The 24,702-nt window shown below is 55.2% G+C and overlaps 1 protein-coding gene across 1 annotated transcript in view; it reads left to right on the top strand.

Annotated features, from left to right (window-relative positions):
• BSN (bassoon presynaptic cytomatrix protein) overlaps positions 1–24,702 on the top strand; it is a 78,714-nt gene that overhangs the window by 30,283 nt on the left and 23,729 nt on the right. Inside the window, exons 2-3 of the mRNA XM_081525435.1 lie at positions 12,640–13,048; positions 21,644–22,510. Of these exons, the coding sequence (XP_081381561.1) occupies positions 12,640–13,048; positions 21,644–22,510 (1,276 nt within the window). The remainder of the gene's footprint in view (positions 1–12,639; positions 13,049–21,643; positions 22,511–24,702) is intronic.

Raw genomic sequence — 24,702 nt, 5'->3', positions numbered from 1 at the left:
CTGTACCTCTCATTACTTGCCACTTCCCTAAAGACTTTGGCATCAGAATCCCAGGCTTCTTGCCCACTCCCCTTGCTGTAAGCCAGGGAAGGAAGGAAGGGAGGAAGGAAAGAGCGCATGTTTTTCTCAGCGCCTACTGTGCACCTGGCATTGCTCTTCTTCAGACCGGGGTGACCCTGTTCTCTCTGTTGGCTCAGGCTGGCCTGGGCACTCTGGGTGGGGACGCAAGGTTGGGTTAGTCCCTCAGGACATTTGCCCTTCCCCTTGGGAGCAGACTTCCTGGATTTTACTTATTACTCACCCAGCCCCTGTAACTCCATGTACCATGAAAAACGTGGTCATACATGTGCTCACACATGTGTATGTGCAGTGAACTGCCCACGCACACACCAGCACCCACACTAGTGCCCACATGCACACACAACCTTGCACACACATGTGAGCACTCACACGTAACCCCCACTCACAGAGCATCTCATCATCTCAGTCTTAATCACCACTCTCAGACCCACATTTTCCTTACGAGTGCATTTGTCTTAATGGATTTTTTAAGCCCAAGTGGCTGAGTTTAATGCTCTCGACATGTGAACACGTGTCAGGTAGGAACATGGTCATCCCCAAGCCTGTGCTGGTCGGAGGCTGAACCCTGGGAAAGCGAGGAGAGTAGGGAAGGGAGCTCCTGGCTGAGGGCTTTTCCTGGCCAAGGGCCCCACCTGAAAAGGACTTAGGCTCCTTGGATAGGAAGTTCTAGCCTTAGGTCAGGCCCAAGGAGCCTTGCGAGAGAGCTACCCTACAGCAGCAGAACCATGGGAGCATGAGAATCAGCCCCTTGAAGCAGGAGGAAGAATGGGGTGGGGTGAGGAGGGGTGGGGCGAGGGGAGTGCCTCCTATAGGAAGCCTCCCTGGCCTCTCATGTTACTGGGAAATCTCTCCCAGTGGCAGGCAAGCTTCCTGGGGGGCTGGTAGGTGAACCCCCAACAGGAGGGATCTAGAAAGGAACCCCCAGCACCTTCCTGGCCCTCCCAGTCTAAGGGAGAAGGAGGTTCAGGAACCCAAGTGCCACAAGTAGATGTTAGATTTCTCCCTCTGAGTTAGAGCCCTCAGAAGTGAAAGATAAGAGAGCCACAGAGGGAAGACTGTGAAGTTGGCAAACAAGGAAACTGAGCCCCAAGCCATGTGCATTTTTCTGCAACTAGGCTGACGGGCAGGTAGAACAATGGGCACGATGATGCTGAAGGCTGGAAGGGTGGTGGGTACCCCTTGCTTTTGCAGTGTCGTTTAATGAAGACGGCATGCTTTTTCCTGATGGAATCTTGAGTCTCATTTCCCATCTTGAGATGTCAGCTTTGTGTCATTCTGATTTTTTTCACAGGCCCTGTAAAGAATTGCGTTCACTAGTTAAACACTTCTTCAGCACCTTGAATGTAAGAAATTTGAAATCGCCAGGCAAAGGTATCATTCAGAGGCTTCTCTTCTCTTTTCAGGACCTGCTGTTTGCAGTGCTACAGGTCCTTTGTCGGAAGGCAGGACTCTTTAGTGGTTGGAATAGCCCTGCCCAAGGACTAGCTCTGTGCCCTGGGCTGTGGGAGCAAGTGACAGAAGGGCAGGTGCAGGCAGGGTGGCTCTGGGAGATGAGTAGGTGGGGACCCCCCTTATATTGTTTCATTTAGAGCTAAAACTAAGGGCCAGAGATAATCCTCAGTCACAATTTTCTTTTACCATTTTTGGGTCACAGGTCAGTTTTTCCTTATGATATAGAAACATAAAGAGCAGGCAAGCTCTTACTAGTTTAAAAAAATGTTAAACTAGGGGGCAAAAAAAGGAAAAGAGCAGGCCTTATTTCTGGACAGAGAGGTTTTTAACATGGAGTTATTACTTTGGTGTTTCTTTCTCTCCCAAAATACACAATAGATTTAGTTTCTGGATCCCACTGGCTTCCCAGGAGAAGGGAGCTAAGGGTTCCTCAGGCTTGGTGGGGTTTCCCTGCTGGTCTTGGAAGAGCAGGCATTGGGAAGCCTCAGACACTTGAGGTGTGTTCAGGTCCCACCTGGTACGCTGCGCTCGGCAGGTGTTCAGCTAGCTCACGTATTAATGATGCAGGCACTGGCTTATCTTACTCACAGCATTGTTCTGGCCCGTCTTCCTTCCAGTGCTTGGATCAGGGCCGGACGTGAAGCAGGCTGATAGCCATGTTTGTGGCACAGGATGTGTCCCTGGCCCCTAGGGCAGGCTGAGGGCTCAGTCTGCTGCGCTGGGTCTGAAGACAGGGCCGAAGCTTGTCAAGCTTTGTGAGCCAGAGTCGTGGCTTCTGATTGGAGCGAGGGGTGAAGCCTGCCACCTCCATTGTCACAAAGAGTTAGAGTCTCCTCTTAACTTATCTCCTGGTTTCAGCAGAATCTGGAGGCGAGCTGACAAGCATAACACTGTCCCCTTGGTAAAAGGCTACGGTTGTAGAATTTGCTGGAGCGAGAAGCAGGGAAGGGCTGGCTCAGCTTTATGTAATGATGCCTGACTCCTGATTAGAGCTTCCTAGCTCAGGAATCTTCCCCCTGAGCCAGAAAACTGGGATGCTTCACAGCTCCAAGTGGTCCTCATGTGAGGTCCGGGTGCAGATGTCTGCAAACCCAGGACTGGCTGGGGGCAGGTGCCTCAGTGGCTTGGGCTGGGTTAGAGCTCCTGGGCCACGCCACTCCCGGGAGACAGGGTTGGTAAATGAGAACCAAGGGCTGGACTGGGGCCAGAGCTTTTGAGAAGGCTGTAGGAGGGGTGAAGAATTTGCCTGTCCGCCATGTGTGTCCTCAGAAAGCTGAGCCTGGGAGGGGAGTCCACAGGGGCATGTGACTGGCCTGGATGTACTGTTGAAGGGTACCCCGGTCACCACAGGCTCGAAAGGCCAGGGAGTTCTTTAAAGTTCAAATGCTGTCGATGCCGTAGGCCTTAGGACAGGAATGTGCAGGGATTAGTCCACACGAATGTCAGCATCCTGGGTCCAGTCCTTATGGTGCTCAAAGGGAAGGGTCCCTAAGGTGGGGCCCTTGTTTCCTCTGGTGCCCCAGGTCAAGCCACCTGGAACGCCTGGGAGGGGGTGGGGAGAGCATTTGAGAAGCTGCTGACCTGGGTCTCAGCTCTGGATGGTGACTCTGGTCTGGCCACCTGCTGCTTCTTCCCTCCTCTGGCCCTCTTGGCTCCCAGTGCAGGGCCCCACTTTTGCTGGCTCCCTCAGGAATCTCCTACTGATGAGCTGTTACCCAAGACTGATGAATAAGTGGGAATAAGACATTAGAACACTAAAAGCAGTAACACTCCCCTCCTACTGAGTTTTACCTAAGGAAGCCAGTTCCTTTATATGCTATAGTAAAACCAATCTTTGGATCCCTTCCCTTTGGAATTTGTGGTAATTGGCTGAACCAGACATTTGTAAAAGGTAAATGATGTAAATATGACTGTTTAATTCACCTAAAATACGAAGTTGCTTTCAAGCCCTACCAGACTCATTTCCTACAAATCTTGCCTAATTGCAAGTTATTTTTCACCAGTTGATTGTAACTACCTGTGTGAACTTCTGCTTCCTTCAACTGGCAAACAGGGATTGCAACCAGATTAGATTCTGGGAGCCCCTGCCCTCCTGGCGTGCCCAGTCTGACCAAAGAGACAGACAGTGAACAATGCCTTGCTGTGGGGCAGCACTGGGAGCAGCTGGTGGGGGACACATAGGGAGGGGAGCCCCGGGAAGCTCCACGCCAGAAGTCACATTGGAATGGTGCTGTTCAGCCAGCCCTCTGGGGAGCCTGTGTGCATGGATGCAGGAAAGCCTCTGGCCCCTTGGGGAGCTCCCAGGCCTCAGGCAGGGCTTGAGTTAGGGGACAATGCTTGAGAGACAGGATGATGTGGTAGGTAGGGGCCTGTGGCTTGAGACCCAGACTAGGGAACAAGGTTCCTATGAACTTTTAAAAAAATGAATGAACAAATAAAACTTCTAGAAATGCATTCTGAGCCTGTGGTGCTGGCTTTGTGTCCACTCACAGGCTCCTGAAGCCTGCGGCTGAGTGTTGTGGAGACCTCACCTCTGTGTTGCTGTTCTTAGCAAGACAATTCCTTTTTGGTTCATCAGTGGTCAGAAAGGCTGGGGAGGGACCCCGAGAGCCTCAGGCCTCCCTGACTCTGACCTCAGTATACCTGCGATGGGGCAGGCCTGAGAGCAGGAGAGAATCTGGTCTTGGAAACCAGCAGAGACCCCTTTAAAGACTGGGAGAGTAAGAATTCCCTCTGAACTGGGGCATGCGTGCTGGGAGGGAGACAGGACAGTCAACTGAGGCATGGGAGAAAAACGTGAAAACTCCTATTTACATTTGTGTCCTATCTCATCCTTTCAAACATTGCCAGTTGGGGAGGTATGTTTTAGCAGTAATATATATGCACTTAATTGGTAAATAAATAGTCATCTGTCAGGGATATGTGAACATGTTTTATTGATAGGGACTGGTGATCAAAAAGGCAGGAGGCCACTGGCCTGAAAGTGGGCAAGCCAAGAAATGTTTTTTTGTGTGAAAACTGGCCTTTTGTTTTTAAACTCAAACTTTCTCAATTCTCCCATCCCTTCTTGAGAGAGTTGCTCCGGGGCCCAGAACTAGATCCTGGTGCCCACTGTTCTGCAGCCCCTGCTTCTCTGCCTGGACACACGGGGGCCGCTGGGCCGTCCTCGTGGTCCTTCCTAGCCTGGGCCTTAAAGAAGTCCTCCCCACTGCATCTCCCTGGCCGTAATTGCCCGTTACAGAAAGGTCAGCCAGGGATTTATCAAAAACCTTGTTTGAAGCCTGTGGGGCTCTTCCGGCTGCTCTGACTTAGAAAAAACAGTGTCCTTAAGTTCACTACGCTCCCGGTGAGCAAAGACAGCCATTTATTTGTGTGAAGTATTTTTCTTTCAAGTACTCAACTGGAGGCGGCAGGGGGCGGCGGGGCGGGTGGTGATGCTCTAGAAAGCTGCCATGTGGAACCCAGCCTAGTTTTCCCTCGGGACCCCTCACGGTCTCTCGCCGCTTTTCCGGCCAGTCTGCCCAGCCTGAGCAGGCCCCCCTGAGCACACCTGCCAGGGCAGCCCCGGCTCTGCCCTTAGGGACGTACCTGGGGTCAGAGCATCTTCGGCCACTGGAGCTTATTGGCCTTCTGCCTTTCTTGGGGGTTTCTGACAGAGCAGAGCCCAGCTTCTGACCAGCGCGATCTGGATTATTCCTCCTGGCAGTGGTCATGGAATGGGACAGCAGGCCTTGGGTTACTGAGGAGAGTTGCGGGGGAGGCCGATGGGATGGGCCTTGTGGTGGAGGCTCCTTCCTGCCTTGCTAACCAGCTTTAAGACTTGTCTCTGATCAGTCAGTAGCCTTAAATGCTGAAAGGGAGGAGAGCTGGTGGAAATATAGCTATTTTTACATCCTCCACCTTTCGTGGCCATCTTTTAAAAATATCTAGCCTGGATAAGGCATTTTTAGTCTTCCCCTCCTTGTCTTCCAGCCACTCCTTCGTGCTTCTGCCCTCTCCCTCCTCCGCCTGCCTGTCCTCCTGTGTCTTTCCCACTTTATGGCAGTTTCCTCTCCCCCTCCTGCTCACCGGAGCAGGGCTCCCGGAGGCTGAGGGAAGTGCACTGTCCTCCAGGGCTCTCACTGCTGATGAGGCACATCCATGAAACCAGGGCTTCCTGAGACTGGGCTGGGTCCTGCATATGGACACCTCCCTCCCTCCCTTCTGCGCCCAGTGGAGACCTTTGTTGAGGAGAGTCTCCTGGAGGGTACACCTCTGTTCACCCCCAAGAGGCCCTAGGCCACTCCAGCCCTGGCCCCCTTGGGACTTGTATTCAGGAGTTTGTCACAGACAGAGCTGGATCTCTGGCCATGGGTGGACCCTTGTGTCCAGCAAGCTAGGGAACTGGCTCCCTCAACTGGACAGAGTGGGAGAGGGCTCATGGCCCTCATGGGTGTAGCCTTTCCTTCAGCACTTCTGAGGCTTCTCAGCCTGCAAGGACGTGGAGTCAGGAGCAAGTTGTTGAATACTCCTCTTTGTGGGAACTTTTCTAACCCTGGGGGTTGTGTCTTCCCATTCTCCTCTCTGATGTCCCCATTTCTGACATCCCTCTGCTTTCATTAATGTTGGTACTCCCCAGCAATCTTTTCTGGACCACTGCTCTCCATGAGATCTCTATCCCCTGAGACTTGCCTATGAACTGAAGCCTTAACTCTCCCAGGTAAAAATATCTAGACTTGTCTGAATTGAACCCAAGCTCCAACCCATGTCCTGATGTCTCTTGGATGCCCCCACGGAGATCACCGATTCGACAAAACCAGCTCAGCCTTGTGATTTTGCCATTTCACTCCCCAGCCTCTACCCACCAATTGGCTTCTCTCCCTGGATCCTCCAGCTCAGTCAAAAGGACCCTCCTCCCTAGACCCCAGGCCTGAATACCCCTGCTGAGCCTTCCCTCTCTCTCAGCCCCTGGACTCTCTTTTGGGCTGTCACCTTATTCTATCTTCCTGGTAGGGTTTCCCTGGTAGCTCAGCTAGAAAAGAATCAGCCTGTAATGCAGGAGACCCCGGTTTGATTCCTGGATCAGGAAGATCCTCTAGAGAAGAGATAGGCTACCCACTCCAATATCCTTGGGCTTCTCCGATGGCTCAGCTGATAAAGAATCCCCCTGCAATGTGGGAGACCTGGGTTTGATCCTTGGTTGGGAAGATCCCCTGAAGAAGGGAAAGGCTACCCACTCCAGTATTCTGGCCTGGAGAATTCCACAGACTGTATAGTCCATGGGGTCGCAAAGAGTTGGACATAACTGAACAACTTTCATTTATTCTCTCTGTCTCCCTACCTCCACCATCTCTTTGTCACAGAGTGGAATACTTCCTTGTTTGAAAAGTTTAAAAGCCCTGCTCTCCTGGCCCTTTCTATCTTGCCTCTGAATTCAGGTTGTTTGCTGCTGCGCGCTGTCTCCAGGAGCTGTTCTAAGTGCTGAGAATAGCACTGACTTATACTCTGTCATGGAGCTACCCCGGTGACTTAGTGATAGAGAACCCACCTGCCAATGCAGGAGATACAGGTTGGATCCCTGGGTCAGAAAGATCCCCTGGAGAAGGAAATGGCAATCCACTCCAGTATTCTTGCCTGGGAAATCCGATGGACAGAGGAGCCTGGCAGGCTACAGTCCATGTGGTTGCAAGGAGTTGGACTTGACTTAGTGACTCAACAACAGCAACACCCTGTCATGCATCTGGGTCTTTGCACGTGTTTTCCCTTCTGCTTCAATTGCCCTTTACCTGGGAGGGGGTGTGGCGGGCAGCCCATCCATGAAGACTTGGTTTGGACCCCTCCGAGTTCTCAAAGCCTTCTCAAACTCTGCCCCAGACTGTGTGGACATGTCTTGAAGTAATTTGTTTGCATATCTGGTCTCCTCTCTGGACTGGAGGCTTCCAGAAGACTGGATCCCTGTCTGATCCACTTCTTAAAAAATTTATTTTAATTAAATATTGAAATAGGTGTTTATACAGAATATAAGAATACTTATAAAATATGTATAAGATGTAAAGAATAGCAATACAGTGAGCACCTGTGGACCCACCTTCCATTTGTAAGAGTTACAATCCATTCATACCATCAGTACCTATCACACAGCCTGGAGCTATCATTCCAGGGGTCAGTGGATGTTTGTGAATGACTGAATGCTTGAATGAGCAAGTGACTTGAGTGTGGTTTTCTCTGTGAATCACATTGCAGTGCTTCCCACCCCTCTGCAGCCTCACCGTGCTCACCCAGAGGCAATGTGGAATGTGTTTAAGAACATGGACTAGTGGCCTTTTTTTTTTTTTTTTTTTGACCACACTATGTGGCATGTGGGATCTTAGTTCCCCAACCAGAGTTTGAACCCATGCTGCTTGCAGTGGAATCACAGTGTTAACCACTGGGCTGACAGAGAAGTCTGAACTGGTGGCCTTGGTATTGAAATCATAGCACCACCACTTACAGGTCATAATGGCTTTGCAAGTTCCTTAACTTCTACGTGTGGCAGTTTTCTCATCTGTAAAATAGGCAAGTTGCATCCTACCACATGGATATGCCATGAGGCTTAGAGGAGTTAACGTGTGCCAGGTACCTGGCACACAGTGGTGTTCAGGGTGAAGACACGGGTGGCATGAGCACTTCTGTGGTCAGTGGAGTGTTCTGTGTGGTGGGACTGGGGGTATACAGCCAGTGGCTGGAGACGGCTCAAGGTGTCGCTCCTGCCATTCTGCCCTGCATGAGGCCAGATCCAGGGCGGGCCGAGTGCACGACCATCACGTGCCGTGTTTCCTCAGCTCAAACACATTTAGGGGCCACGTTTTACTGTCCTGAGTTGTGATATGAGTGCAGTCCATCCACCCAGGAGACACGTATGAGCATCCAGCAAGTGCTGGGCTCTGGGGCACAGCTGTGGAGGAAGCCCAGAGGTCCTGCCGGCACAGCACTGGCAGGCTGCTGCTGGGACCACAGAGGTTGCACAGATGCAGTATGTCTAGCAATGATGAATTGGGAGGTCTCAGTGCCGTGGAGCGTGGAGAGGCCGGAGGGACAGAGGCTGCATTTTTTTTTTTTTTTATATGGACCGTTTTAAAAGTCTTTATTGAATTTGTTAGGGCCTCCCTGGTAGCTCAGCTGGTAAAGAATCCACCTGGAATGCAGGAGACCCCAGTTCGATTCCTGGGTCGAGAAGATCTCCTGGAGAAGGGAAAGGCTACCCACTCCAGTATTCTTGGGCTTCCCTGGTGGCTCAGACGGTAAAGAATGGGCTTGAATTTGTTACAATATTGCTTCTGCTTTATATTTTAGTTTTTTGGCCTCCCCCACCAGGGATTGAACCCACACCCCTGGCACTGGAAGGTGGAGTCTTAACCCCTGGATGGCCAGGGAAATCTGGAAGCTGCATTTTTAATAGGTTGGTCCGCAAAAGTGTCGCCAAAACGATGCCACCAGAGCCAAGACTCTCCCTGTATCTGCTCCCCTTCCGCCAGGCCGGCTCCTGTCTCTGGGCGTTTGTATCTACATGCAGTCTCTTGAGTCTGTGTGCAAGTGCCAGCAGGTGCCAATGTCCAGAGACAGGAACGGGCCTGGCAGAAGGGGAGCAGACCCAGGGCGAGAGAGAGAGTAGGAGGCTGGAGGGAAAGGGCCCAAACCTCGCGGGACCTCACGGGCTGTTATAAAGCCTTTGGCTCTTCCTGTGGGAGGGAAAGGAGGGTTTAAGCAGACAAGGGAAGTGGTTTGATTCATATGTATAAAGGATTATCCTGGCTGCTGCACAGAGAAGACCGTAGACAGGCAAGAGAGGGCAGCCCGGCTTGTGCAAAACTGGAAAACAGAGGGCGCCCTGACTTGAACCAGGTGGAGTGCGGAGGCAGTGGGGATGTCAGACACTGAAGCCCACAAGATTTACTGATGACTGATAAGGCCGGAGAGGAGGAGGAGTCAGAGTCTCCAAGGGGAAGACAGAGAAGAGCACATTTGTGGGAGGATCAGAGGCTCAGCTTAGGCACGTCACGTTCGAGGTGTCTGTAAGACATCTCAGTGAAGACATGGGGTCGGCAAAGAGATGAAGGGGGAGTTCAGGGGAGGGGTCTGAGCCAGACACACATTTGTAGCTGCCAGTGGGGAGTAGCAGATAAAGCCTTGAGCCTCAGGGAGCTGTGGGCTTGGAAGCCTCATGTGCACAAAGGCTGAGTCCCTGAAATGTAGGAAGTGGGATTCTGGGTTTGGGAGACGAGGAAGCACCTGCAGAAGAGTTCAGAACAGTGTGACCAGGAGAGAGGAGGCCGCCTGGCAGACGGTGGTGTTCCGGAGGAAGCTGAGAGTTTCTTTCAGGAAAGAGGGAGGGCTCAGTGCTGTCGGGCCAGGGGATGATCAGGTGAGAGGAAGAAACTAGAAGCGACTTTCAGATTTGATGCCATGGAGGTCACCGGTGACTGTGACCTGAGTGACTTCTGTGGAAGGATGGGTGAAGCGAGGTGGCCTGGTTGAGAGGAAGGGAGGAGTGGGGCTGGAGGCTGTGAGTGGAGGCCTCTCTTTCAAGGAGTTTTGCTGTAAGAGCAGCAGAGAGATGAGGCAGTAGCTGAAGGGGAAAGTGGGCCAGATTTCTTTTTTCTTTTTCAAGATGGCAGAAGCATGTTTGTATGGGCATTGAAATCATCTGAATAGAGAGGTAAACAAGGACGATGAAGGAAAGGGGAGAATTTATGAAGGTGAGAAGTGGGCCTTGGGAGCAGGAGACTGGCAAACACAGGGACAGTCATCGAGAGGCCTTAGTTGTATAGATTCCCCTCTAGCTGCTCCCACTTTCCCAGCAAGATGGTGTATAGGTTGTCAGTGACAATAAGGAGAGGGAGGCGGCTGGCGGCCTGGAGATCAAGGAGAAGGTGTGAGGAGTCGTCCAGGAGACAGGAGAGTCAAGGGTTCACGAGTGTGTATCGCGATTGCTGGGTGTCAGCTGAAGCCACTGTGTGGTATGTGGACACACATCAGGCCTATGTGCAGGGGGCGCCGGCCTTGCCACGCAGGCTCTGCTGGGTGCAGAGAGCATTGCTTGTTTGTTCACTGTCACCTCGGCTGAGTTGAAAGTTAACCTGAATTTGGATCCCTGATTGTCACATACAGTGCCCCCAGAAAGACTGCATTGTGATGCAACATTGAATTAAAAAGTCACTGTGTCACACACCATGCAAAACAAACACAGTAGAAATTGCTTACTTTCTCAGAAGAAACCATGGACCTTGCCTAGCCTGGAAACAGGGTTCTGGTCCCTTCGCATGTTATGAAGGGCTCTCCATAGCTTCTGATGAGCTCTCAAGGGCTGCTCTTTAAATTCCAGCCCCAAGTAATTTAAGAAATGAAACGATGAATTTAACCAAGTGGGATTATTTCTTTACGATACCTAGAAATTAGTCTACTGAAAGGCCCTGGAGCTCTTTGGGCCTAGAGATGGCTGCAGCCACCACACTGCACTGGGCCTCACAGCTGGTGGCAAAGGTGACTTCCAGAGGGCTAGACTCAGGCTCCGGTCATCCGGAGTGGCCAGTCTGTGAAACCGGATGGATGGGTGTGTGGAATGTTGGCTAACAGACAGTTAACAGTGTCCTTTTTCTTTTTCCTGGAAGAGTCTTTATTAGACCAAGGGTGTGTCTCCTCCCTGGCAGTTCTTTGGAAGGGAGGAAGGACCGCAGAATGTCTTGGAGTGGGTCTCCCGGTGGGCTCTGTGTCTCCCCTCTAAAATGGCTTTTCCTGAGACAGCCTACCAGTGGGCTCCTGAATCTTTTTGGCAAGCAGATGGCCTTCACATAAGGGCAGCAGACTTAGAGTCTCCTCCTGTTAGTCAGACCCTACAAGGACCGGGAGCACTGGGGCCGAAGGGGCGAGGCCAGGATGCTCTACAGACGGCTGTGGCCGGGCCTCTACAGTGACTTTCAGCCAGGCTGCCCTGTTGCCTGGGTGCCAGCATCCACCCAAATGAATATGCACTGAAGCAAGTATAAAATGTCACGGAAGCAGTGTGAAGCCTTGCCTTTGGCTTTTTGTACGTGGCTTTCTTCAAACAAGAAGGCAATGGCAACCCACTCCAGTACTCTTGCCTGGAAAATCCCATGGACGGAGGAGCCTGGTAGGCTGCAGTCCATGGGGTCGCGAAGAGTCGGACACGACTGAGCGACTTCACTTTCACTTTCACTTCTTCAAACTGGAAAACTGGGAGATGGGTCAAACAAGAAGGAATGTGGGGCATTGAATTTAGCCTCATGGTTTGCCTTCTACTCAGCTCTGTTGGCTCTGGTGCAGCCAGGCCATGTCGGATGGAGGTGGGGGTCAGGCACATTGAAATCCCCTCAATGGTTCCTCAAGGCCTGGATCCTAGAGCTCCGGCCCTGTCCTACCTTACAGTAGCAGAAAAGTAACAAACACATCACCCATCTTGATGGACTTGTTCTGGCATTAGACCTGCTAGAAGACAACCAGAAGAAAGGTGCCATTGTCCCTGCTGGAGGTGGCATTAGCTGGGCATTCGAGGGCCTCCCCTGCTTACCTCCAGCTGCCTGGTATTGGCCTCTGAAGCAGACAAGCCAGAATGTAACAGACCTGCCAGAGCAGTTGATCTAAACTAGCTGCATGTTGAAATCACTTAGGGAGGAAAAAAAATACTAATGCCAGGGTCCTGCTCTCAGATATTGATGTAATTTGTCTGGTGTGCAGTCTAAGAGTCAGAAATGTTAAAATCAGTCCAGGTGTTACTCATATATAGTTTAGAACCTTGGTTCTCAAAGTGTGGTCTGCAGACCATAGTAAAGGCATCACCTTAGAGATGGTAAAAATGCAGACCTACCGCAGACCTACTGAATGAGACTCTGCACTTCAGGGGATGTAAAAGGGAACATTCCTGAGCCGGCCACATGGCCTGGTGCTGAGGCCTCAGGTGGGGACACTTGTCAGGGCTCAGCATGGGGCACAGTTAGCACTGGGCCAATGGAGGGCTGTGCTAATGGCACCAGCTGGCAGAGGGGGATGATGAGGGCACCTGGCAGTCACCTGGGTTGGTGGAGACCTCTGCAGGTGACTTCTCTAACCTTGTCATTTTCAATGTCATTTCAGCGTTCCCCGGAGACTGGACCCCAAGGAGCCCCTGGGTAGCCAGAGAGCAGCTTCCCCAACCCCGAAGCAGCCTTCTGCTACCACTCCCGGCCGCGAGAGCCCCCGGGAGACGAGGGCGCAGGGCCCTGCAGGCCAAGAGGCTGACAGCCCTCGCAGGACGCTGCAGGTAGACGGCAGGACGCAGAGATCAGGGAGGTCCCCCTCTGTGTCACCAGACAGAGGCAGCACCCCCACATCGCCCTACTCCGTCCCCCAGATCGCCCCCCTTCCCAGCAGCACGCTGTGTCCCATATGTAAGACCTCGGACCTCACGTCGACCCCCAGCCAGCCAAACTTCAACACCTGCACCCAATGTCACAACAGGGTCTGCAGCCAGTGTGGGTTCAACCCCAACCCGCACCTCGCCCAGGTAATCACCTCTGCGCCGGCTTCCCCCGCCCCACCTGCCTTCCCAAGCCTCCCCTGGTTCCCTTGCTCTTCCTGGTCACTTCCCTCGGCCGCCAGCCTCTGCGTCTTCCCAGGGCTGGGTTTCTGGCTCCCAGGTGTGGAAGCAGAGAGCAAGTCCCGGTCCCAGATCTCTGGAGGGGCTGATTACTGTGCCTCCTGAAAGCCTGGGCTCAGACCTGTGTAGAAGGTACTTTCCTACCATGTCGGACCTGGAAAAATGCCTTAGGGAGGCCAAAGAGAGCCTTACAAACAGCTTTTCCCATGGGTGCACACTTGGAGAGGGTCATGAGCAGCCTCAGGACCCAAAGAGAGGCAGATCTCCCTGACCCCTGGCCAGCCTCCCTCCCTGACAGTGGGTCCTGGAGAGGGGAGCAGGGGAGGGGAGCAGGGAGGCAGGAGACTGGGCTTCGGGAAGAGCCTCCTCTGGGTCCCTATTCTGGTTAGCTGGGGCCTGAGGGGGTGGAGCAGCTCCCCTTCCCAGGAGAAGAGCCAGGATTCACATGGTGACAGTGTCCTACCCTCACCGCGAGGCCACTGGAAGGCCATTTCCATGAGACTGGCCCCCTTTCTGCCCTAGAGGACCCAGGGTCCCCAGCCCCACCTTGGCTGTGTTGGGATGCTTTGAATTGCTGTGGAGTGCTCAGCCAAGCCCAGGAGCCTCTCTCTCTTAGGGGCCCTGGAGGCCAGGTGCTCCAGTATACTAGCTGGGCTGGCGCCCATGCCTCTGAAATGAGTGGCTCTCTCCCTCTCCACTGCGGTAACCCCCGAATTCTCCGGTTGTCCCCCCAGAGCTCTGCTCTTGGGCTGGTTGGAGCGTGGTGACTGCGTGGCCGTGGCTGCAGCTGGAATTAGCAGCAGCAGGAGCCATTTGGACCCCGTGGGTGGGGGAGGGCTGAGTGAGAATCGTTCACAGGTCGGGGTCTATTTGTGACATGAGGTGCTGTGGGTGTGGGACGTGTGGTTTGCGAGAGGTAAGTGTGAGATTCCGAGGAAGGAGCTGCCGGTGTGGGGAGATGACTCAGTGCATTTGGAGTCACTCCTGGAGTGTGGGGGCTTCCTGCGGAGGCGTGCACACTTGTGATTATTACATCTGTGATTAGAAATGGCCCGTCCCTGCACTGATCAGTTAGGTAAGTGTTGCTCCGTAGTATCTAGAGCACTGTGATGAAGGCCAGGGAAGCTCACCTGTGTTCCTGCCACCGAGAAGCCAGAAGCACCCAGCCTCACAGGAGCAGGGGGTTTTGGCAGGCAGGGATGAGAGAGGCCACTGTGGGAATTGCCCCACTTTATGCTGGCCCTGCCCCCTGGGATCCAGCCTCCTGAGACGCTCATAGAGCAGCAGGACCTGAATGACGCTGGATGAGGTAGGTGGAGATCAAGGGAGAGCCACACATGGCAGCACCCGTTTCCCGGTGGGCCTCCCAGTCTTTTCCCCACACCGAGGACCTTCGGTGAGCAGGGAGGGGAGCCAGCCTTGGGCTGCGCCTGGAAAAACAGCAGAGTGGGAGGACCTGGCGACACTCGGTCCATCTGCCTCATTGTGCTGGGAGGAGCTGAGGCTCAGGGCCAGGAGGAAAGGGGCCCCCAAGTTACTGCAGAGGAAGAGCAGGCCTCCAGGCCAGGTCCTTCAAGGTACGTACAGCCAGGAGCTCCGAGATGGGGCTGTCACTGGCCGCCTTCCCCAGACCTGCTTTTATGGAATGTTAGGGGCTGCGGTATGACATCAGTTTGGGAAATGCTGACCATTCTTCAGGTGCTCACCTGATAGGGTCCGAACATTTCTCACCAGCCCCAGGAGACCCTCCCAGTGAGGATGCACTGGCCAGGAGCCCAGAGGTGTTCACATTTAAGCCTATCCAGTGCCCAGTGATGGGGACAAGACAGGAAGGCTGTTCTCTCCCTGGATGTTGGTTCTTACACAAGCACCTTAACCTCCCAAATGTCGCATTTCTCTCAGGAAGAAGCAGGGTGTGGGTGTCAGCCTCAGTGGCTTTGCCGATGCCCCAAGCCTGCTCTGCCCCCTTAGCCAGCCTCTCTGCTCTTCAATGACTCAGCATTCCGGCCTGCCACCCCTTTCTCCTCCAGGACAGAGACACCTGTTCTGATAGCTGGGTGAAGCAGACAGGTGTGGCTGTGGGCCAGCAAGTGGAGGGAAACGGTGAGGTCGGGGTGGGAGTCACTCCTGGAGAGGACGAGCCATGCCCTGTCTGTCAGCCCCATCGGGGGCCTCCTTGCCCCACTCGGAGCTCCCCAGCAGCGCATCCTGGCTTGGAACTCCTCCAGAGGAGTCCGTCCTCACCCCAGGAACAGCACCATGGGAATGAGTGCTGTGCGGAGGCAGGGTTGACTGCACATCTGCGTTTCTCACTCGCATCAGCAGAATCCTCCTGGAACACCACCCAAAATGAGCCTGCAGCCTGCACCCAGGGGTGCCCACCCGCTGCCCCTGTGGGTACAGCAGGGCTGCCACCTCATCCCTAGTCTTCCAGGTCCAGGAGCCCATGTGCCTTCCATCTCCCTTGCTCTAGTCAGAATCACTCACAAGCCCCCTCTAAGAAAACTACGGAAACATGATCACGGTCTTTCTTCACCTGTTCCAAGGTCTAGACTTTGTCGAGACCAAGCTACTGTGCCATCACCCCACCCCCACCCCCCTGGCAAACCTTGGGCTTAGGCACGTACCCAGGGTGGGTGGTGTGGAGAAGGGAGGGAGAGACGCAGTGGCCACAAGCCTCTTCCTCTCCTGCCTGCATCCCACTCTTTCCGGCGGCGGCGAGGGCTGGGCCACCAGATGGCCCGGGGGTGGTGCTGTGAGTGCAGCCCGGATCCCTCTGCCGCAGCCTCCAGCCTTGCCCCCTTCCCTCCGCTCCCTCCTGGTCACCTTACTACCCGCCCAGGCCGTGAGCAAAGAGGAGCACGTGTTAGAAGGACATGGATCAGCAGTGGACTGAGGAGCGGCTAAGGTGTCTTCCTCTCTTCCTGGGCCCAGCCCTCCCTGTTCCACCTCCAAACAGAGGGGATGTGAAAGGACCTCTAGGTGGCCTTTGTCCCTTCTTACATCTAGTCTCTGGGCGGTTTGCTTGGCAGTAGCCACTTTGATCCAAACAGTCTCCAAGTCAGTGGGGAAATGCCCTGAAGCTTCAGCCAACCCTGGGCAGCTAGCCCCACTAGCCCGTGCTCCCAGGAGCTAGGCCTCTTGGCCATCTCACTTGGATCACTGCGAGGTGGAGGCTAGAGTCACTGGGGGCAGATGGATGAGGCTGCTGTGCAGGAGAGGGGGTTTTTCACTGCTGCAACCATCAGGCGTGGCACGCCTAACTTTAGCTATGAGAGGGGGCTGTAAAATTATCTGAGAATGAATATATAGCACAGAGAAGATAAGCCTGGGAGGGAGGGGGGCCATCTGGGGTAGGACAGGGGGAGTTGAGGGCTCTTGGGAGATGGGGAAGGACCAGCAAGGGATAAATTCTCTCCCTTTCATGGAGCTTCAGGTTAGTGAGGCCTTCAGCCCCAAGCAGCAATTGGGTTCAGCCTCCACTCCCCAAATCCTGGCCCCAGATGCTAGGCAGGTTCCAAGGGCCTTTCTCAGGGTCCTGACCCGATGACATTGGCATGGACCTCCCCTGTAGGCCAGGCCTGGCTGAATGTGCCCTGCCCTTTGGGACCCTGTGGTACCCACTTCTAGGCCTGAGGTCAACCAGTTGACAGGGGAAGCAGGTTAGTGGCAGACTTGGAACAGTCAGATGCTGGATAAAGCAGGTGACATGTCCAATGCTGTGGGCAATGTGAGGGCACAGGCCTGCCCCTGTCCCCGGCCCACAGTGGGCTACGTGCCTCCAGTCACAGCCTGGTCAGTGACTCATAGCCCGGAAGAGCATGGCATCATACTGGCCAGTGGGGCCCTCCCAGGAACCTCTGGACTTGGCACCAGCAGGGAGGGCTCATTTATAACCTGCTTCTGTGATGTTTCAGCTTGTACCAAAATGGAAAAAAGAGTGAATGCAGCATCAGGCATGATGTCAGTGCAGTGATCCGACACACTGCCTGCCTGCTCTCCCTGGGAGGGCTGGGCTCCAAGGCAAGCTGCTGCTCTCCGCAGGAAGGCAGGCCACGTGACGTGTGTCCCCCTCCTTCCTCCTTGCTGGTGGCAACGTGGAAGGGGATGCTGCGGGAGCCCCCATTACTGCTGGGGGCCCAGAGCTTCCTGGCAGCCATGGAGGTGACAATGTGGCAGGCCCCGCCCTGGGCAGCCTTCTTTGGGGCCAAATAACCACATGCAAGGCTGGATTCTACCCTCTGGGGCTAAGACACAGGGCGGCAGGTGCAGTGCCACCAGCATCCCTGTGGGAAAGATAGAGAAATCCCTCCCAAAAGGCGTCCCCACTCCCATTCCTGCCCTGGAGCCCCATGGAGGGAGAGGCCACACAGACCGTGTGGTTTCCAGAGCCCCTAGGGAGCAGCTGAGAAGACTCTCCCAGGGCGGACGTCCCTTCAGAGCCCAGGGGCTTGCTGTGCTCACCCTCGAGCCGGCTCCCACAGCGCAGGCACTGCCTCCCTGCCGGGAGCCACTTTCCCGGAGCCTCTGTTTCCCCACCTCCCAACCAGCACACCGTCCTGAGCCTCCCCATCCCTGCTGCTGCTCAAGTCCCCACTGGGCTGGGTGCAGGGGCCTATGCACCTCTGAGATGGCAGGATGGGCCCCTCGGTGGCAAGAAGGATCAGCCACCGCCTGGCAGAGCCATCTACCTGGTAGCTGGAGCCCTGGGAGGTCCCCTTAGCTCCACCTCTGGGTCTTAGGACAGGAGGTCTATGAGTGGCACATCTCCCAGCCGAGTGCCAAGTTAGGCTTACGGAGATCTCTGATAACAAGGCTCTAAAAGAGGTCCCCTGTCACACTGGTGGAAGGCCTGCCCTCTGATTCTAGTGGGCAGTCGGCTAGGAGGGTGCCCAGGAGCTACAGACACGGTCCAGCCAAGGAAGACTCTCACTGAGGTTGGTCCCGGACTCTGGGGACCTGCCCAGGCCTGGTCATGGATCCATACCCTAGGTAGGCTGGTGATGCACAGCCATCTCCCTGCCCAACCAGTGGGCCACCCCTATGTCCCTAATGTGGGATAAAGACCTTGGAGTAGGGAGGAAGAGGCTGAGGATGACCCCCTCCCAGCAGGCTCCTAGGGGTCCACGGGGGAGCCAGAGAGGGGAGTCTTATGGATTCAGAGATTTCCCCAGCCAGCATCCTCCCCAGGAGGCCTGTGTGCTGGTCCTCTCAGCCCAGGCCTGGGCCTGGGAGGGGCTGGGGGAGGGCACAGTGCAGGCTCCTCGCCGTCTGGAAGATGCTAGATAGAAATAGCTGCGCCCATCTGGGAGATGACTCACTGAGGGGCGTTTTAGCCGTTTCTTGGCGAGGTTCTATTTTAGGTGAGACGCCTGTGACAGCCTGGGTGCCAGGGGCTGGATAAGAGAAGCTTCTGGTGGCAAGTGCAGGAGTTTTAGCACAGGCCCTTGTTGACCCCTTGTTGACCCCTTGTTGATCTGAGACCCAGAACAGGGTCTCCTTGAAGTCTCAGAATCAAGGGTCTCACCTCCCAGATTCCTCTTCTCTGGAAGTGCCGCCTCAGGGTGTGCTGCAGAGACGGGACCTTGGATGTGAGCAGTGTACCCACCTCAGGGACTGAATCTGTGGCTTCCATCCTGGGCCAGGGCCTTGGCACCCTGCTCAGGAGGGTGATCATCTCCTGAGGTCTCTTTGAGGGTTAGCCCAAACATGCCTCTGGGAGCTTCTACTTTGGACAAAAGTGAACCCTGTCACCCCTGCCAAATATGACTTCTTTAAAGGAGTCTTGGGGCTGAGTCCCAAGGACACACATTGTCTTCTCTGTGGCTTTCTCTGTCCAAAAGTATACAGAGCTGCCTTGGGTCTTCAAAGCACCTAGGTGAGTTCACAGTTCCCGGCTTGGGGTGGGGCAGTTCACTCCCCAGTGCTATGGCATCGCTGATCTTATGGTCTCCAGAGCTGGGCTTGGTCTTTGAGTTTCTCGAGGGCAGCTTCTAGACCTCTGACTTGACTTGCATGAGGCTCAGTGGCCTGCAGAAGAGGTAGACATGTGAAAGGCACTGGGCTCCAGGCTGCAGCTCAGGAGCAGGGCGGGGCTGGCAGGTCCAGTCTCCCCAGCAGCACCACTTCCTAGCCAGGTAACCGCAAGAGCCAGAGGCTAAATCATATTAGACCTTGGTTTTTCTCTACAGTGAAGACAAAATGAAAGAATGCCTGCAAACATGCCCTGCATAATGCAGGGTGCCATGGGGTACTCACCAAAGTGTATGCTTCTCCGCTGTCTCAGATGCTACTCTTGGTTTCATGGCAAGACAGCCAAGCCCAGGCTCCCAAACTCCAAGTCAGCCACAGTGGCGGCCATAGAGCCCTGTGACCTCAAGGCAGAGAGCAGGGCCAGAGCTACCTACTGAGGATGGGCAGAAGGGGTTTCTGCCCCAGGGACCAGACTGGACCTTTCCCTGACAACTAGGCTACTGTGGTGCTTTCAAAGACTCTCATTGCAACCATGGATGAGCAGACTTGTCCTCTGCCTTGGCTCAGGTTGAGAAGGAGGAGCTCCTTCCACACCGTGGGATGCTGACTCTCCAGTCTCATGGCTGTAGCCTTGTAAGAGCCATGCCCCTATTAATAGTTTATCAGGCTTCATCCCCCAGCAAGACTCTGTGGAGTAAGCCCTGCTCTGTGCCAGGCACTGTGCACTGTCCCTGGACCACCTCAGTAAGAACAAGGAAAGAACAAGTACCATGAAGACAAACTTGGTGGTTAGCTACAGAGTGCTTCGGAGGGATTTTCAATTGTATGGCCAGGAAGGGCCCTGATGGGGAAGTGATCCTGGCTGAGACATGCGCAGATAGCTGGCTCTGGGGCTGAGGAAAGAGTGAGTGAAAGGCCTGGTTATGGAAGAGAGCTCAAAGGATCACTTGGTATAAGAGGAGGCCAACGTGCCCGAGGTGAGAGGGCTGGAAAGAGGGACAGAGAGAGGCGTAGGCTGGAGTAGATTGGGGGCCTCCCGGATCACAGTAAAGAGTTCCCATGGTAAGTGAGGAGGGAGTCCACTAGAGGGCTTTGAGCCTGTAAGTGACATGCTCTGATTTATATTTGCATTTTGAGAGGAAGATAACATTGGCTCGTGTAACTGGGAGTCTGAGGGAAGATTTAAGGCAGAGCTGAATCCAGGGAATTAAATGAAGCCATGGGGTCTGCTCCTTTCTCCTGTCTTGGCTCCACTTCTGACTGTCTCTTCACTTCATTCTTAGTGCCTCTCTGCACGCTGGGCAAGAAGGCTCCTGCCCACTCCACCGCTACGTCCTTCTGATGAGTGACCCTATCTCCTACTGTTCATTCACCCTGAAACATGGAAGGGCTCTGATTGACCCTGTTTGCAAGGTCATGTGCCCATCCCTGCAACCCAGGCTGAAACCAGCGATTGGCCCAACCCGAATATGAGCCCCCTCTCCTTAGGAAGGAGTTAATGGCAGAGAGAAACAATACATCCATCATGTGAACAGCAACACGTGCCTTGTTTAGTCTGGAGGCACAAATTATCCCACTTCCTTTAAAAAAATTTGTCTTCCTTAAGAAAGCAAAAGATTTTTTCATTGAGCTTATGTCACTCACGTCGCATCACTTTGCCCTCATTTATTTCACTCTCAAGATGTCTCATTTATATCTTTTCTCCTCAACAAGACTCTGAGCTCCTCAAGGACAGGCATCATGGTTTCTTTTTGTTTTCTTTTCCTCCCTCTCCCACCTACTACTCTTCACTTCTTTATTCATTCTGCAAGTTTTTACTGAGTGCCTGTTGCATACCAGGCACTTGTTCTAGGGCCATGCGGTCTGTCCTGATATATGTTTTAAAAAGATCATTCTGCTGCCCTGTGGAAGTGACCTGAAGGGGGCAGCAGGGGAAAGAGAGTGAGCAGTTGGAGGCTATCTTAGGTGGCTCTAGTGATAAAGAATCCGCCTGCCAATGCAGGAGACACAGGGTTCGATTGCTGGGTCGGAAAGATCCCTTGGAGAAGGAAATGGCAACCCACTCCAATATTCTTGCCTGGAGAATCCCATGGATAGAGGAGCCTGGCGGGTTACAGTCCATGGGGTCGCAAAGAGTCAGACATGCCTGAAGCGACTTAGCATGCACAACGTGGGGTCATCCAACCAGGAGGATGGGAGCGTGGGTTGGTGAGGTGGGGCGTGGAGACGCATGATGTACCCAGGTACAGCCAGTGGGTGTGGGGAGGACCCTGGCAGGCAGTGGGTTGGCAGTTTGGGGCTGGGGAGTGTGTGACTGCCTCCGTTCAGCTCCGTGCTCCTGGCAGCTCCTAGAGGGCAGGGTGGCACCATCTGCCCCTCAGCCCGCCTCCTGGCAGCCCAGAAACACCTGCCCCGGGCTTGGTGCTCCTGCCTGTGCTAGGAGCTGGCCCTGGCTGCCGGGGCTGCGATGCCTGGACCGTGGGCACCCCGGTCCTGACCGCCCTGGTGACCCTGCTGCTTCCTCCTCAGGTGAAGGAGTGGCTGTGTCTGAACTGCCAGATGCAGAGGGCTCTAGGGATGGACATGACCACGGCGCCTCGCTCCAAGAGCCAGCAGCAGCTTCACTCCCCGGGTCTATCTCCTGCCCACTCCCCAGCCAAACAGCCCCTGGGGAAGCCGGAGCAAGAGAGAGCTCGGGGCCCAGGGGGACCACAGCCTGGCCCCCGCCAGGCCGAGACAGCCAGGGCCACCTCAGTGCCGGGGCCTGCCCCAGCCGCCGCCCCTCCGGAGGTGGGGAGGGTGTCTCCCCAGCCCTCTCTCCCCATCAAGCCTTCCACAGCCGAGCCCAGGCCCCCGGCAGGAGAGGCCCCGGCCAAGAGTGCCACCGCAGCACCCCCCGGGCCTGGTGCTGCTGAGCCGACCCAGGAGGGCCTCACTGGGAAGCTCTTTGGCCTTGGTGCATCGCTGCTGACCCAGGCGAGCACCCTCATGTCTGCGCAGCCTGAAGTGGACTCCCAGGGCCAGCCTGCCCCCAGCAAGGGGCCGCCCAAGATTGTCTTCAGTGATGCCAGCAAGGAGGCTGGCCCAAGACCCCCAGGCTCAGGGTCTGGGCCCGGGCCTGCAACTGGAGCCAAAACTGAGCCTGGATCAGGGCCCAGAGCCCAGGCGAGAACTGGGGGAACCACCAGCCCAAAGCATGGCAGAACAGAACACCAGGCAGCATTGAAGGCTGCTGCCAAGCCAAAGACCACGCCGAAGGAAAGGGCCACCTGCCCACTGTGCCAAGCTGAGCTCCACGTGGGTAGCAAGGGCCCCGCCAACTATAACACCTGTACCACCTGCAAACTCCAGGTGTGCAACCTGTGTGGCTTCAACCCGACGCCCCACCTGGTGGAGGTAAGAGCTGGACCAAGCAGGTTCCCTTGGGCCTTGGTGAGGGGCCGAGCCTGGGGTGATGGAGGGCATCAGAGTCAGAAAGGGCGGCAGAAAGCTGAGTCTGGAGCAGTCACGGGGCTGCCCCTATAGCCGCAGCAGGGCTCCGCTCCCTTATCTGGCCCTCACCCCAGCCTCTCCTTCCACTTCTTCCACTCCGAGAGTTAACTGGTGCAGTGAATGGAGTCCTGGTGCCCACTTCCTCTGACTAGCTGACCACTGCCTGAGGCTGGTCCCAAAGGTAACCAGGCTTAGGAGGCCCTGCGCTGGCCTCCCCATTCCCAGCTATCATGGGCATAGCCCTGATGGAAGATTCGAATCACCCCTGTGCATGCAAGAAGGGCCTGAGGTCCCACCTTGCCTGCTGTCTGTGACCCTCACGGGTAGAAGGGCAGTTAGGCAGCGGGCTGTGCCCCCATGCCCAGGGCCAGGCAGAAGGCTTCAGCAGGGCAGCCCAGCCAGCAATGTCCTCCCTTCATCCCCTCTTCCGAGGTCATGGGTGTTAATGTCTATTTGTCAATGCCATAGACTTTGGTTCACAAAATCTCCCTGGCAGGGCCTGGCTGTCCATGGAGCTATTCGTGGGGATGCTCAGAGATGCTCTTCTTACCCAGAGGGAAGCCTGAGGAAGTGCTGGGGTTGGGGCCCATCTCTCTGCAGTCCCTCTTCCACTGGAGGGCTCTGGCCCTGTGCAGAGTGGAGTGAAAGCGAGCAGGAGGCTTGGTATTCTCGTGAAGCTCGGAGCCCATCCGGGGAGGCTCCGAAGGTGCCCCATGGAGCTACCCTGGCAGAGCAGGGTGAGCCTGGGCTGGGAGGCTGCTCCGGCTCCTTCCCTCACCCCACTCCGCCCCACCCGGTTCATCCATGTGAACCCCACTTTTGCTGCCTTGCACATAGCTGAGTGTGTCCCCTTCTGAGAGTGCCCTTGGGCTCTATGATTGGCTCATCTGGGCAGGTAGATATGTCCCTAGCTGTGTCACATCAGGAGATGTCAAGCCCCCTTCTCCGGCACACAGCAGTCACCTGAGTCTTGGGGCCCCTGGGCTAAGCCATGTGTAACTGATGGCTGGCAAAAGAGTGTGGTGCCATGACTACCGCTGGCCCAGAGACAACAGAGGAGTGTGTGTGGTGGTGGAATGGGCTCTGCGGCACCTAGTTCTGACTTGGCTTGGGTCAGGCCTCTGTGGGAGCAGCTCGATAAGGAAAATAACTTAGGCCGCAAGAGGCCATGTTTTCCAACAGGCAGGGAGGGGCGGCTTGAGCAAAACAGGTGACCTCTTCATGGATGCCCATGTGGCCCTCCAGGCCCTCACTGCCACTGCCCCAAGCCTTAAGTCTGGTGGCTCACTGGAGGGTGGCTGGCCTGGCAGCCCAGAGAGGTGAGGGGACACCAAGGAGCCACCGCAGAGCAGAGACACTCCGGTCAGAGCCAGACACGCACAGCTGGGCGGGGGGCCTGATGCCGAGCCCCTCTGGCCTGCTGTGCTGCCCAGCCCAGAGGACCTTGTCCCCGGGAGACCTCCTGGCCCACATTTCCTCATTAAGTAGGCTGTGCAGAGGGGAAGGCAGAACTGTCTCTGGCCAGGAGGATAAATGTTCCTGACAGTGCCTTTTGGCGGCCTCTGGGCCGGGCCAGAGGAAGTGCTGATTCTGCCCAAACAGAAGTCTCAGTCACATGCTGCCTCGGGGTGAGTGGTCTGGATTCTCAGCTCAGCCTCTTGTGAGAGGTTGGCTTGTCATCTTCCTGGACTCTGGAGCTTCTGCCCCTTGGTGGTCATGGCCTCTGCCCCCATTGTCCATGTCCCGCTGTCTCCATGTCCTGCCCCACTGTCTCCTCCTGGGCCAGGGCCACCCTTGCCTCCACAGGATCTGTGGGTTCCATGGGCTTGACGGCAAAGCTGCTGGGCATCCTGGTCCTGTGCTCCTGATAGCTGTCCAGAGGTTGCCCAGCTTCTCTGACTCATTTCTCCTCAGGGCCCTGCTGCTTAAAGCTGCTATCCCCAGAGGGCCTGGGGCTGCTCCTGGGGAAGTGTGGATGGGCAGCCATCATGCCACTTCCCGTGGTTCCCACCATGAGACCATGCCACCACCATCCATCAGCGGTGCCAGCTGGCAGCCTGGGACATTCTCAGCTCCCTGTCCCCCTGAGCATCCTC

This window comes from Giraffa tippelskirchi, chromosome 9 (assembly GCF_054371585.1).
Source record: "Giraffa tippelskirchi isolate mGirTip1 chromosome 9, T2T-mGirTip1v1.2.pri, whole genome shotgun sequence".
Classification (NCBI taxonomy): Eukaryota; Metazoa; Chordata; class Mammalia; order Artiodactyla; family Giraffidae; genus Giraffa; species Giraffa tippelskirchi.
This window is presented reverse-complemented; position numbering and strand designations above follow the sequence as displayed.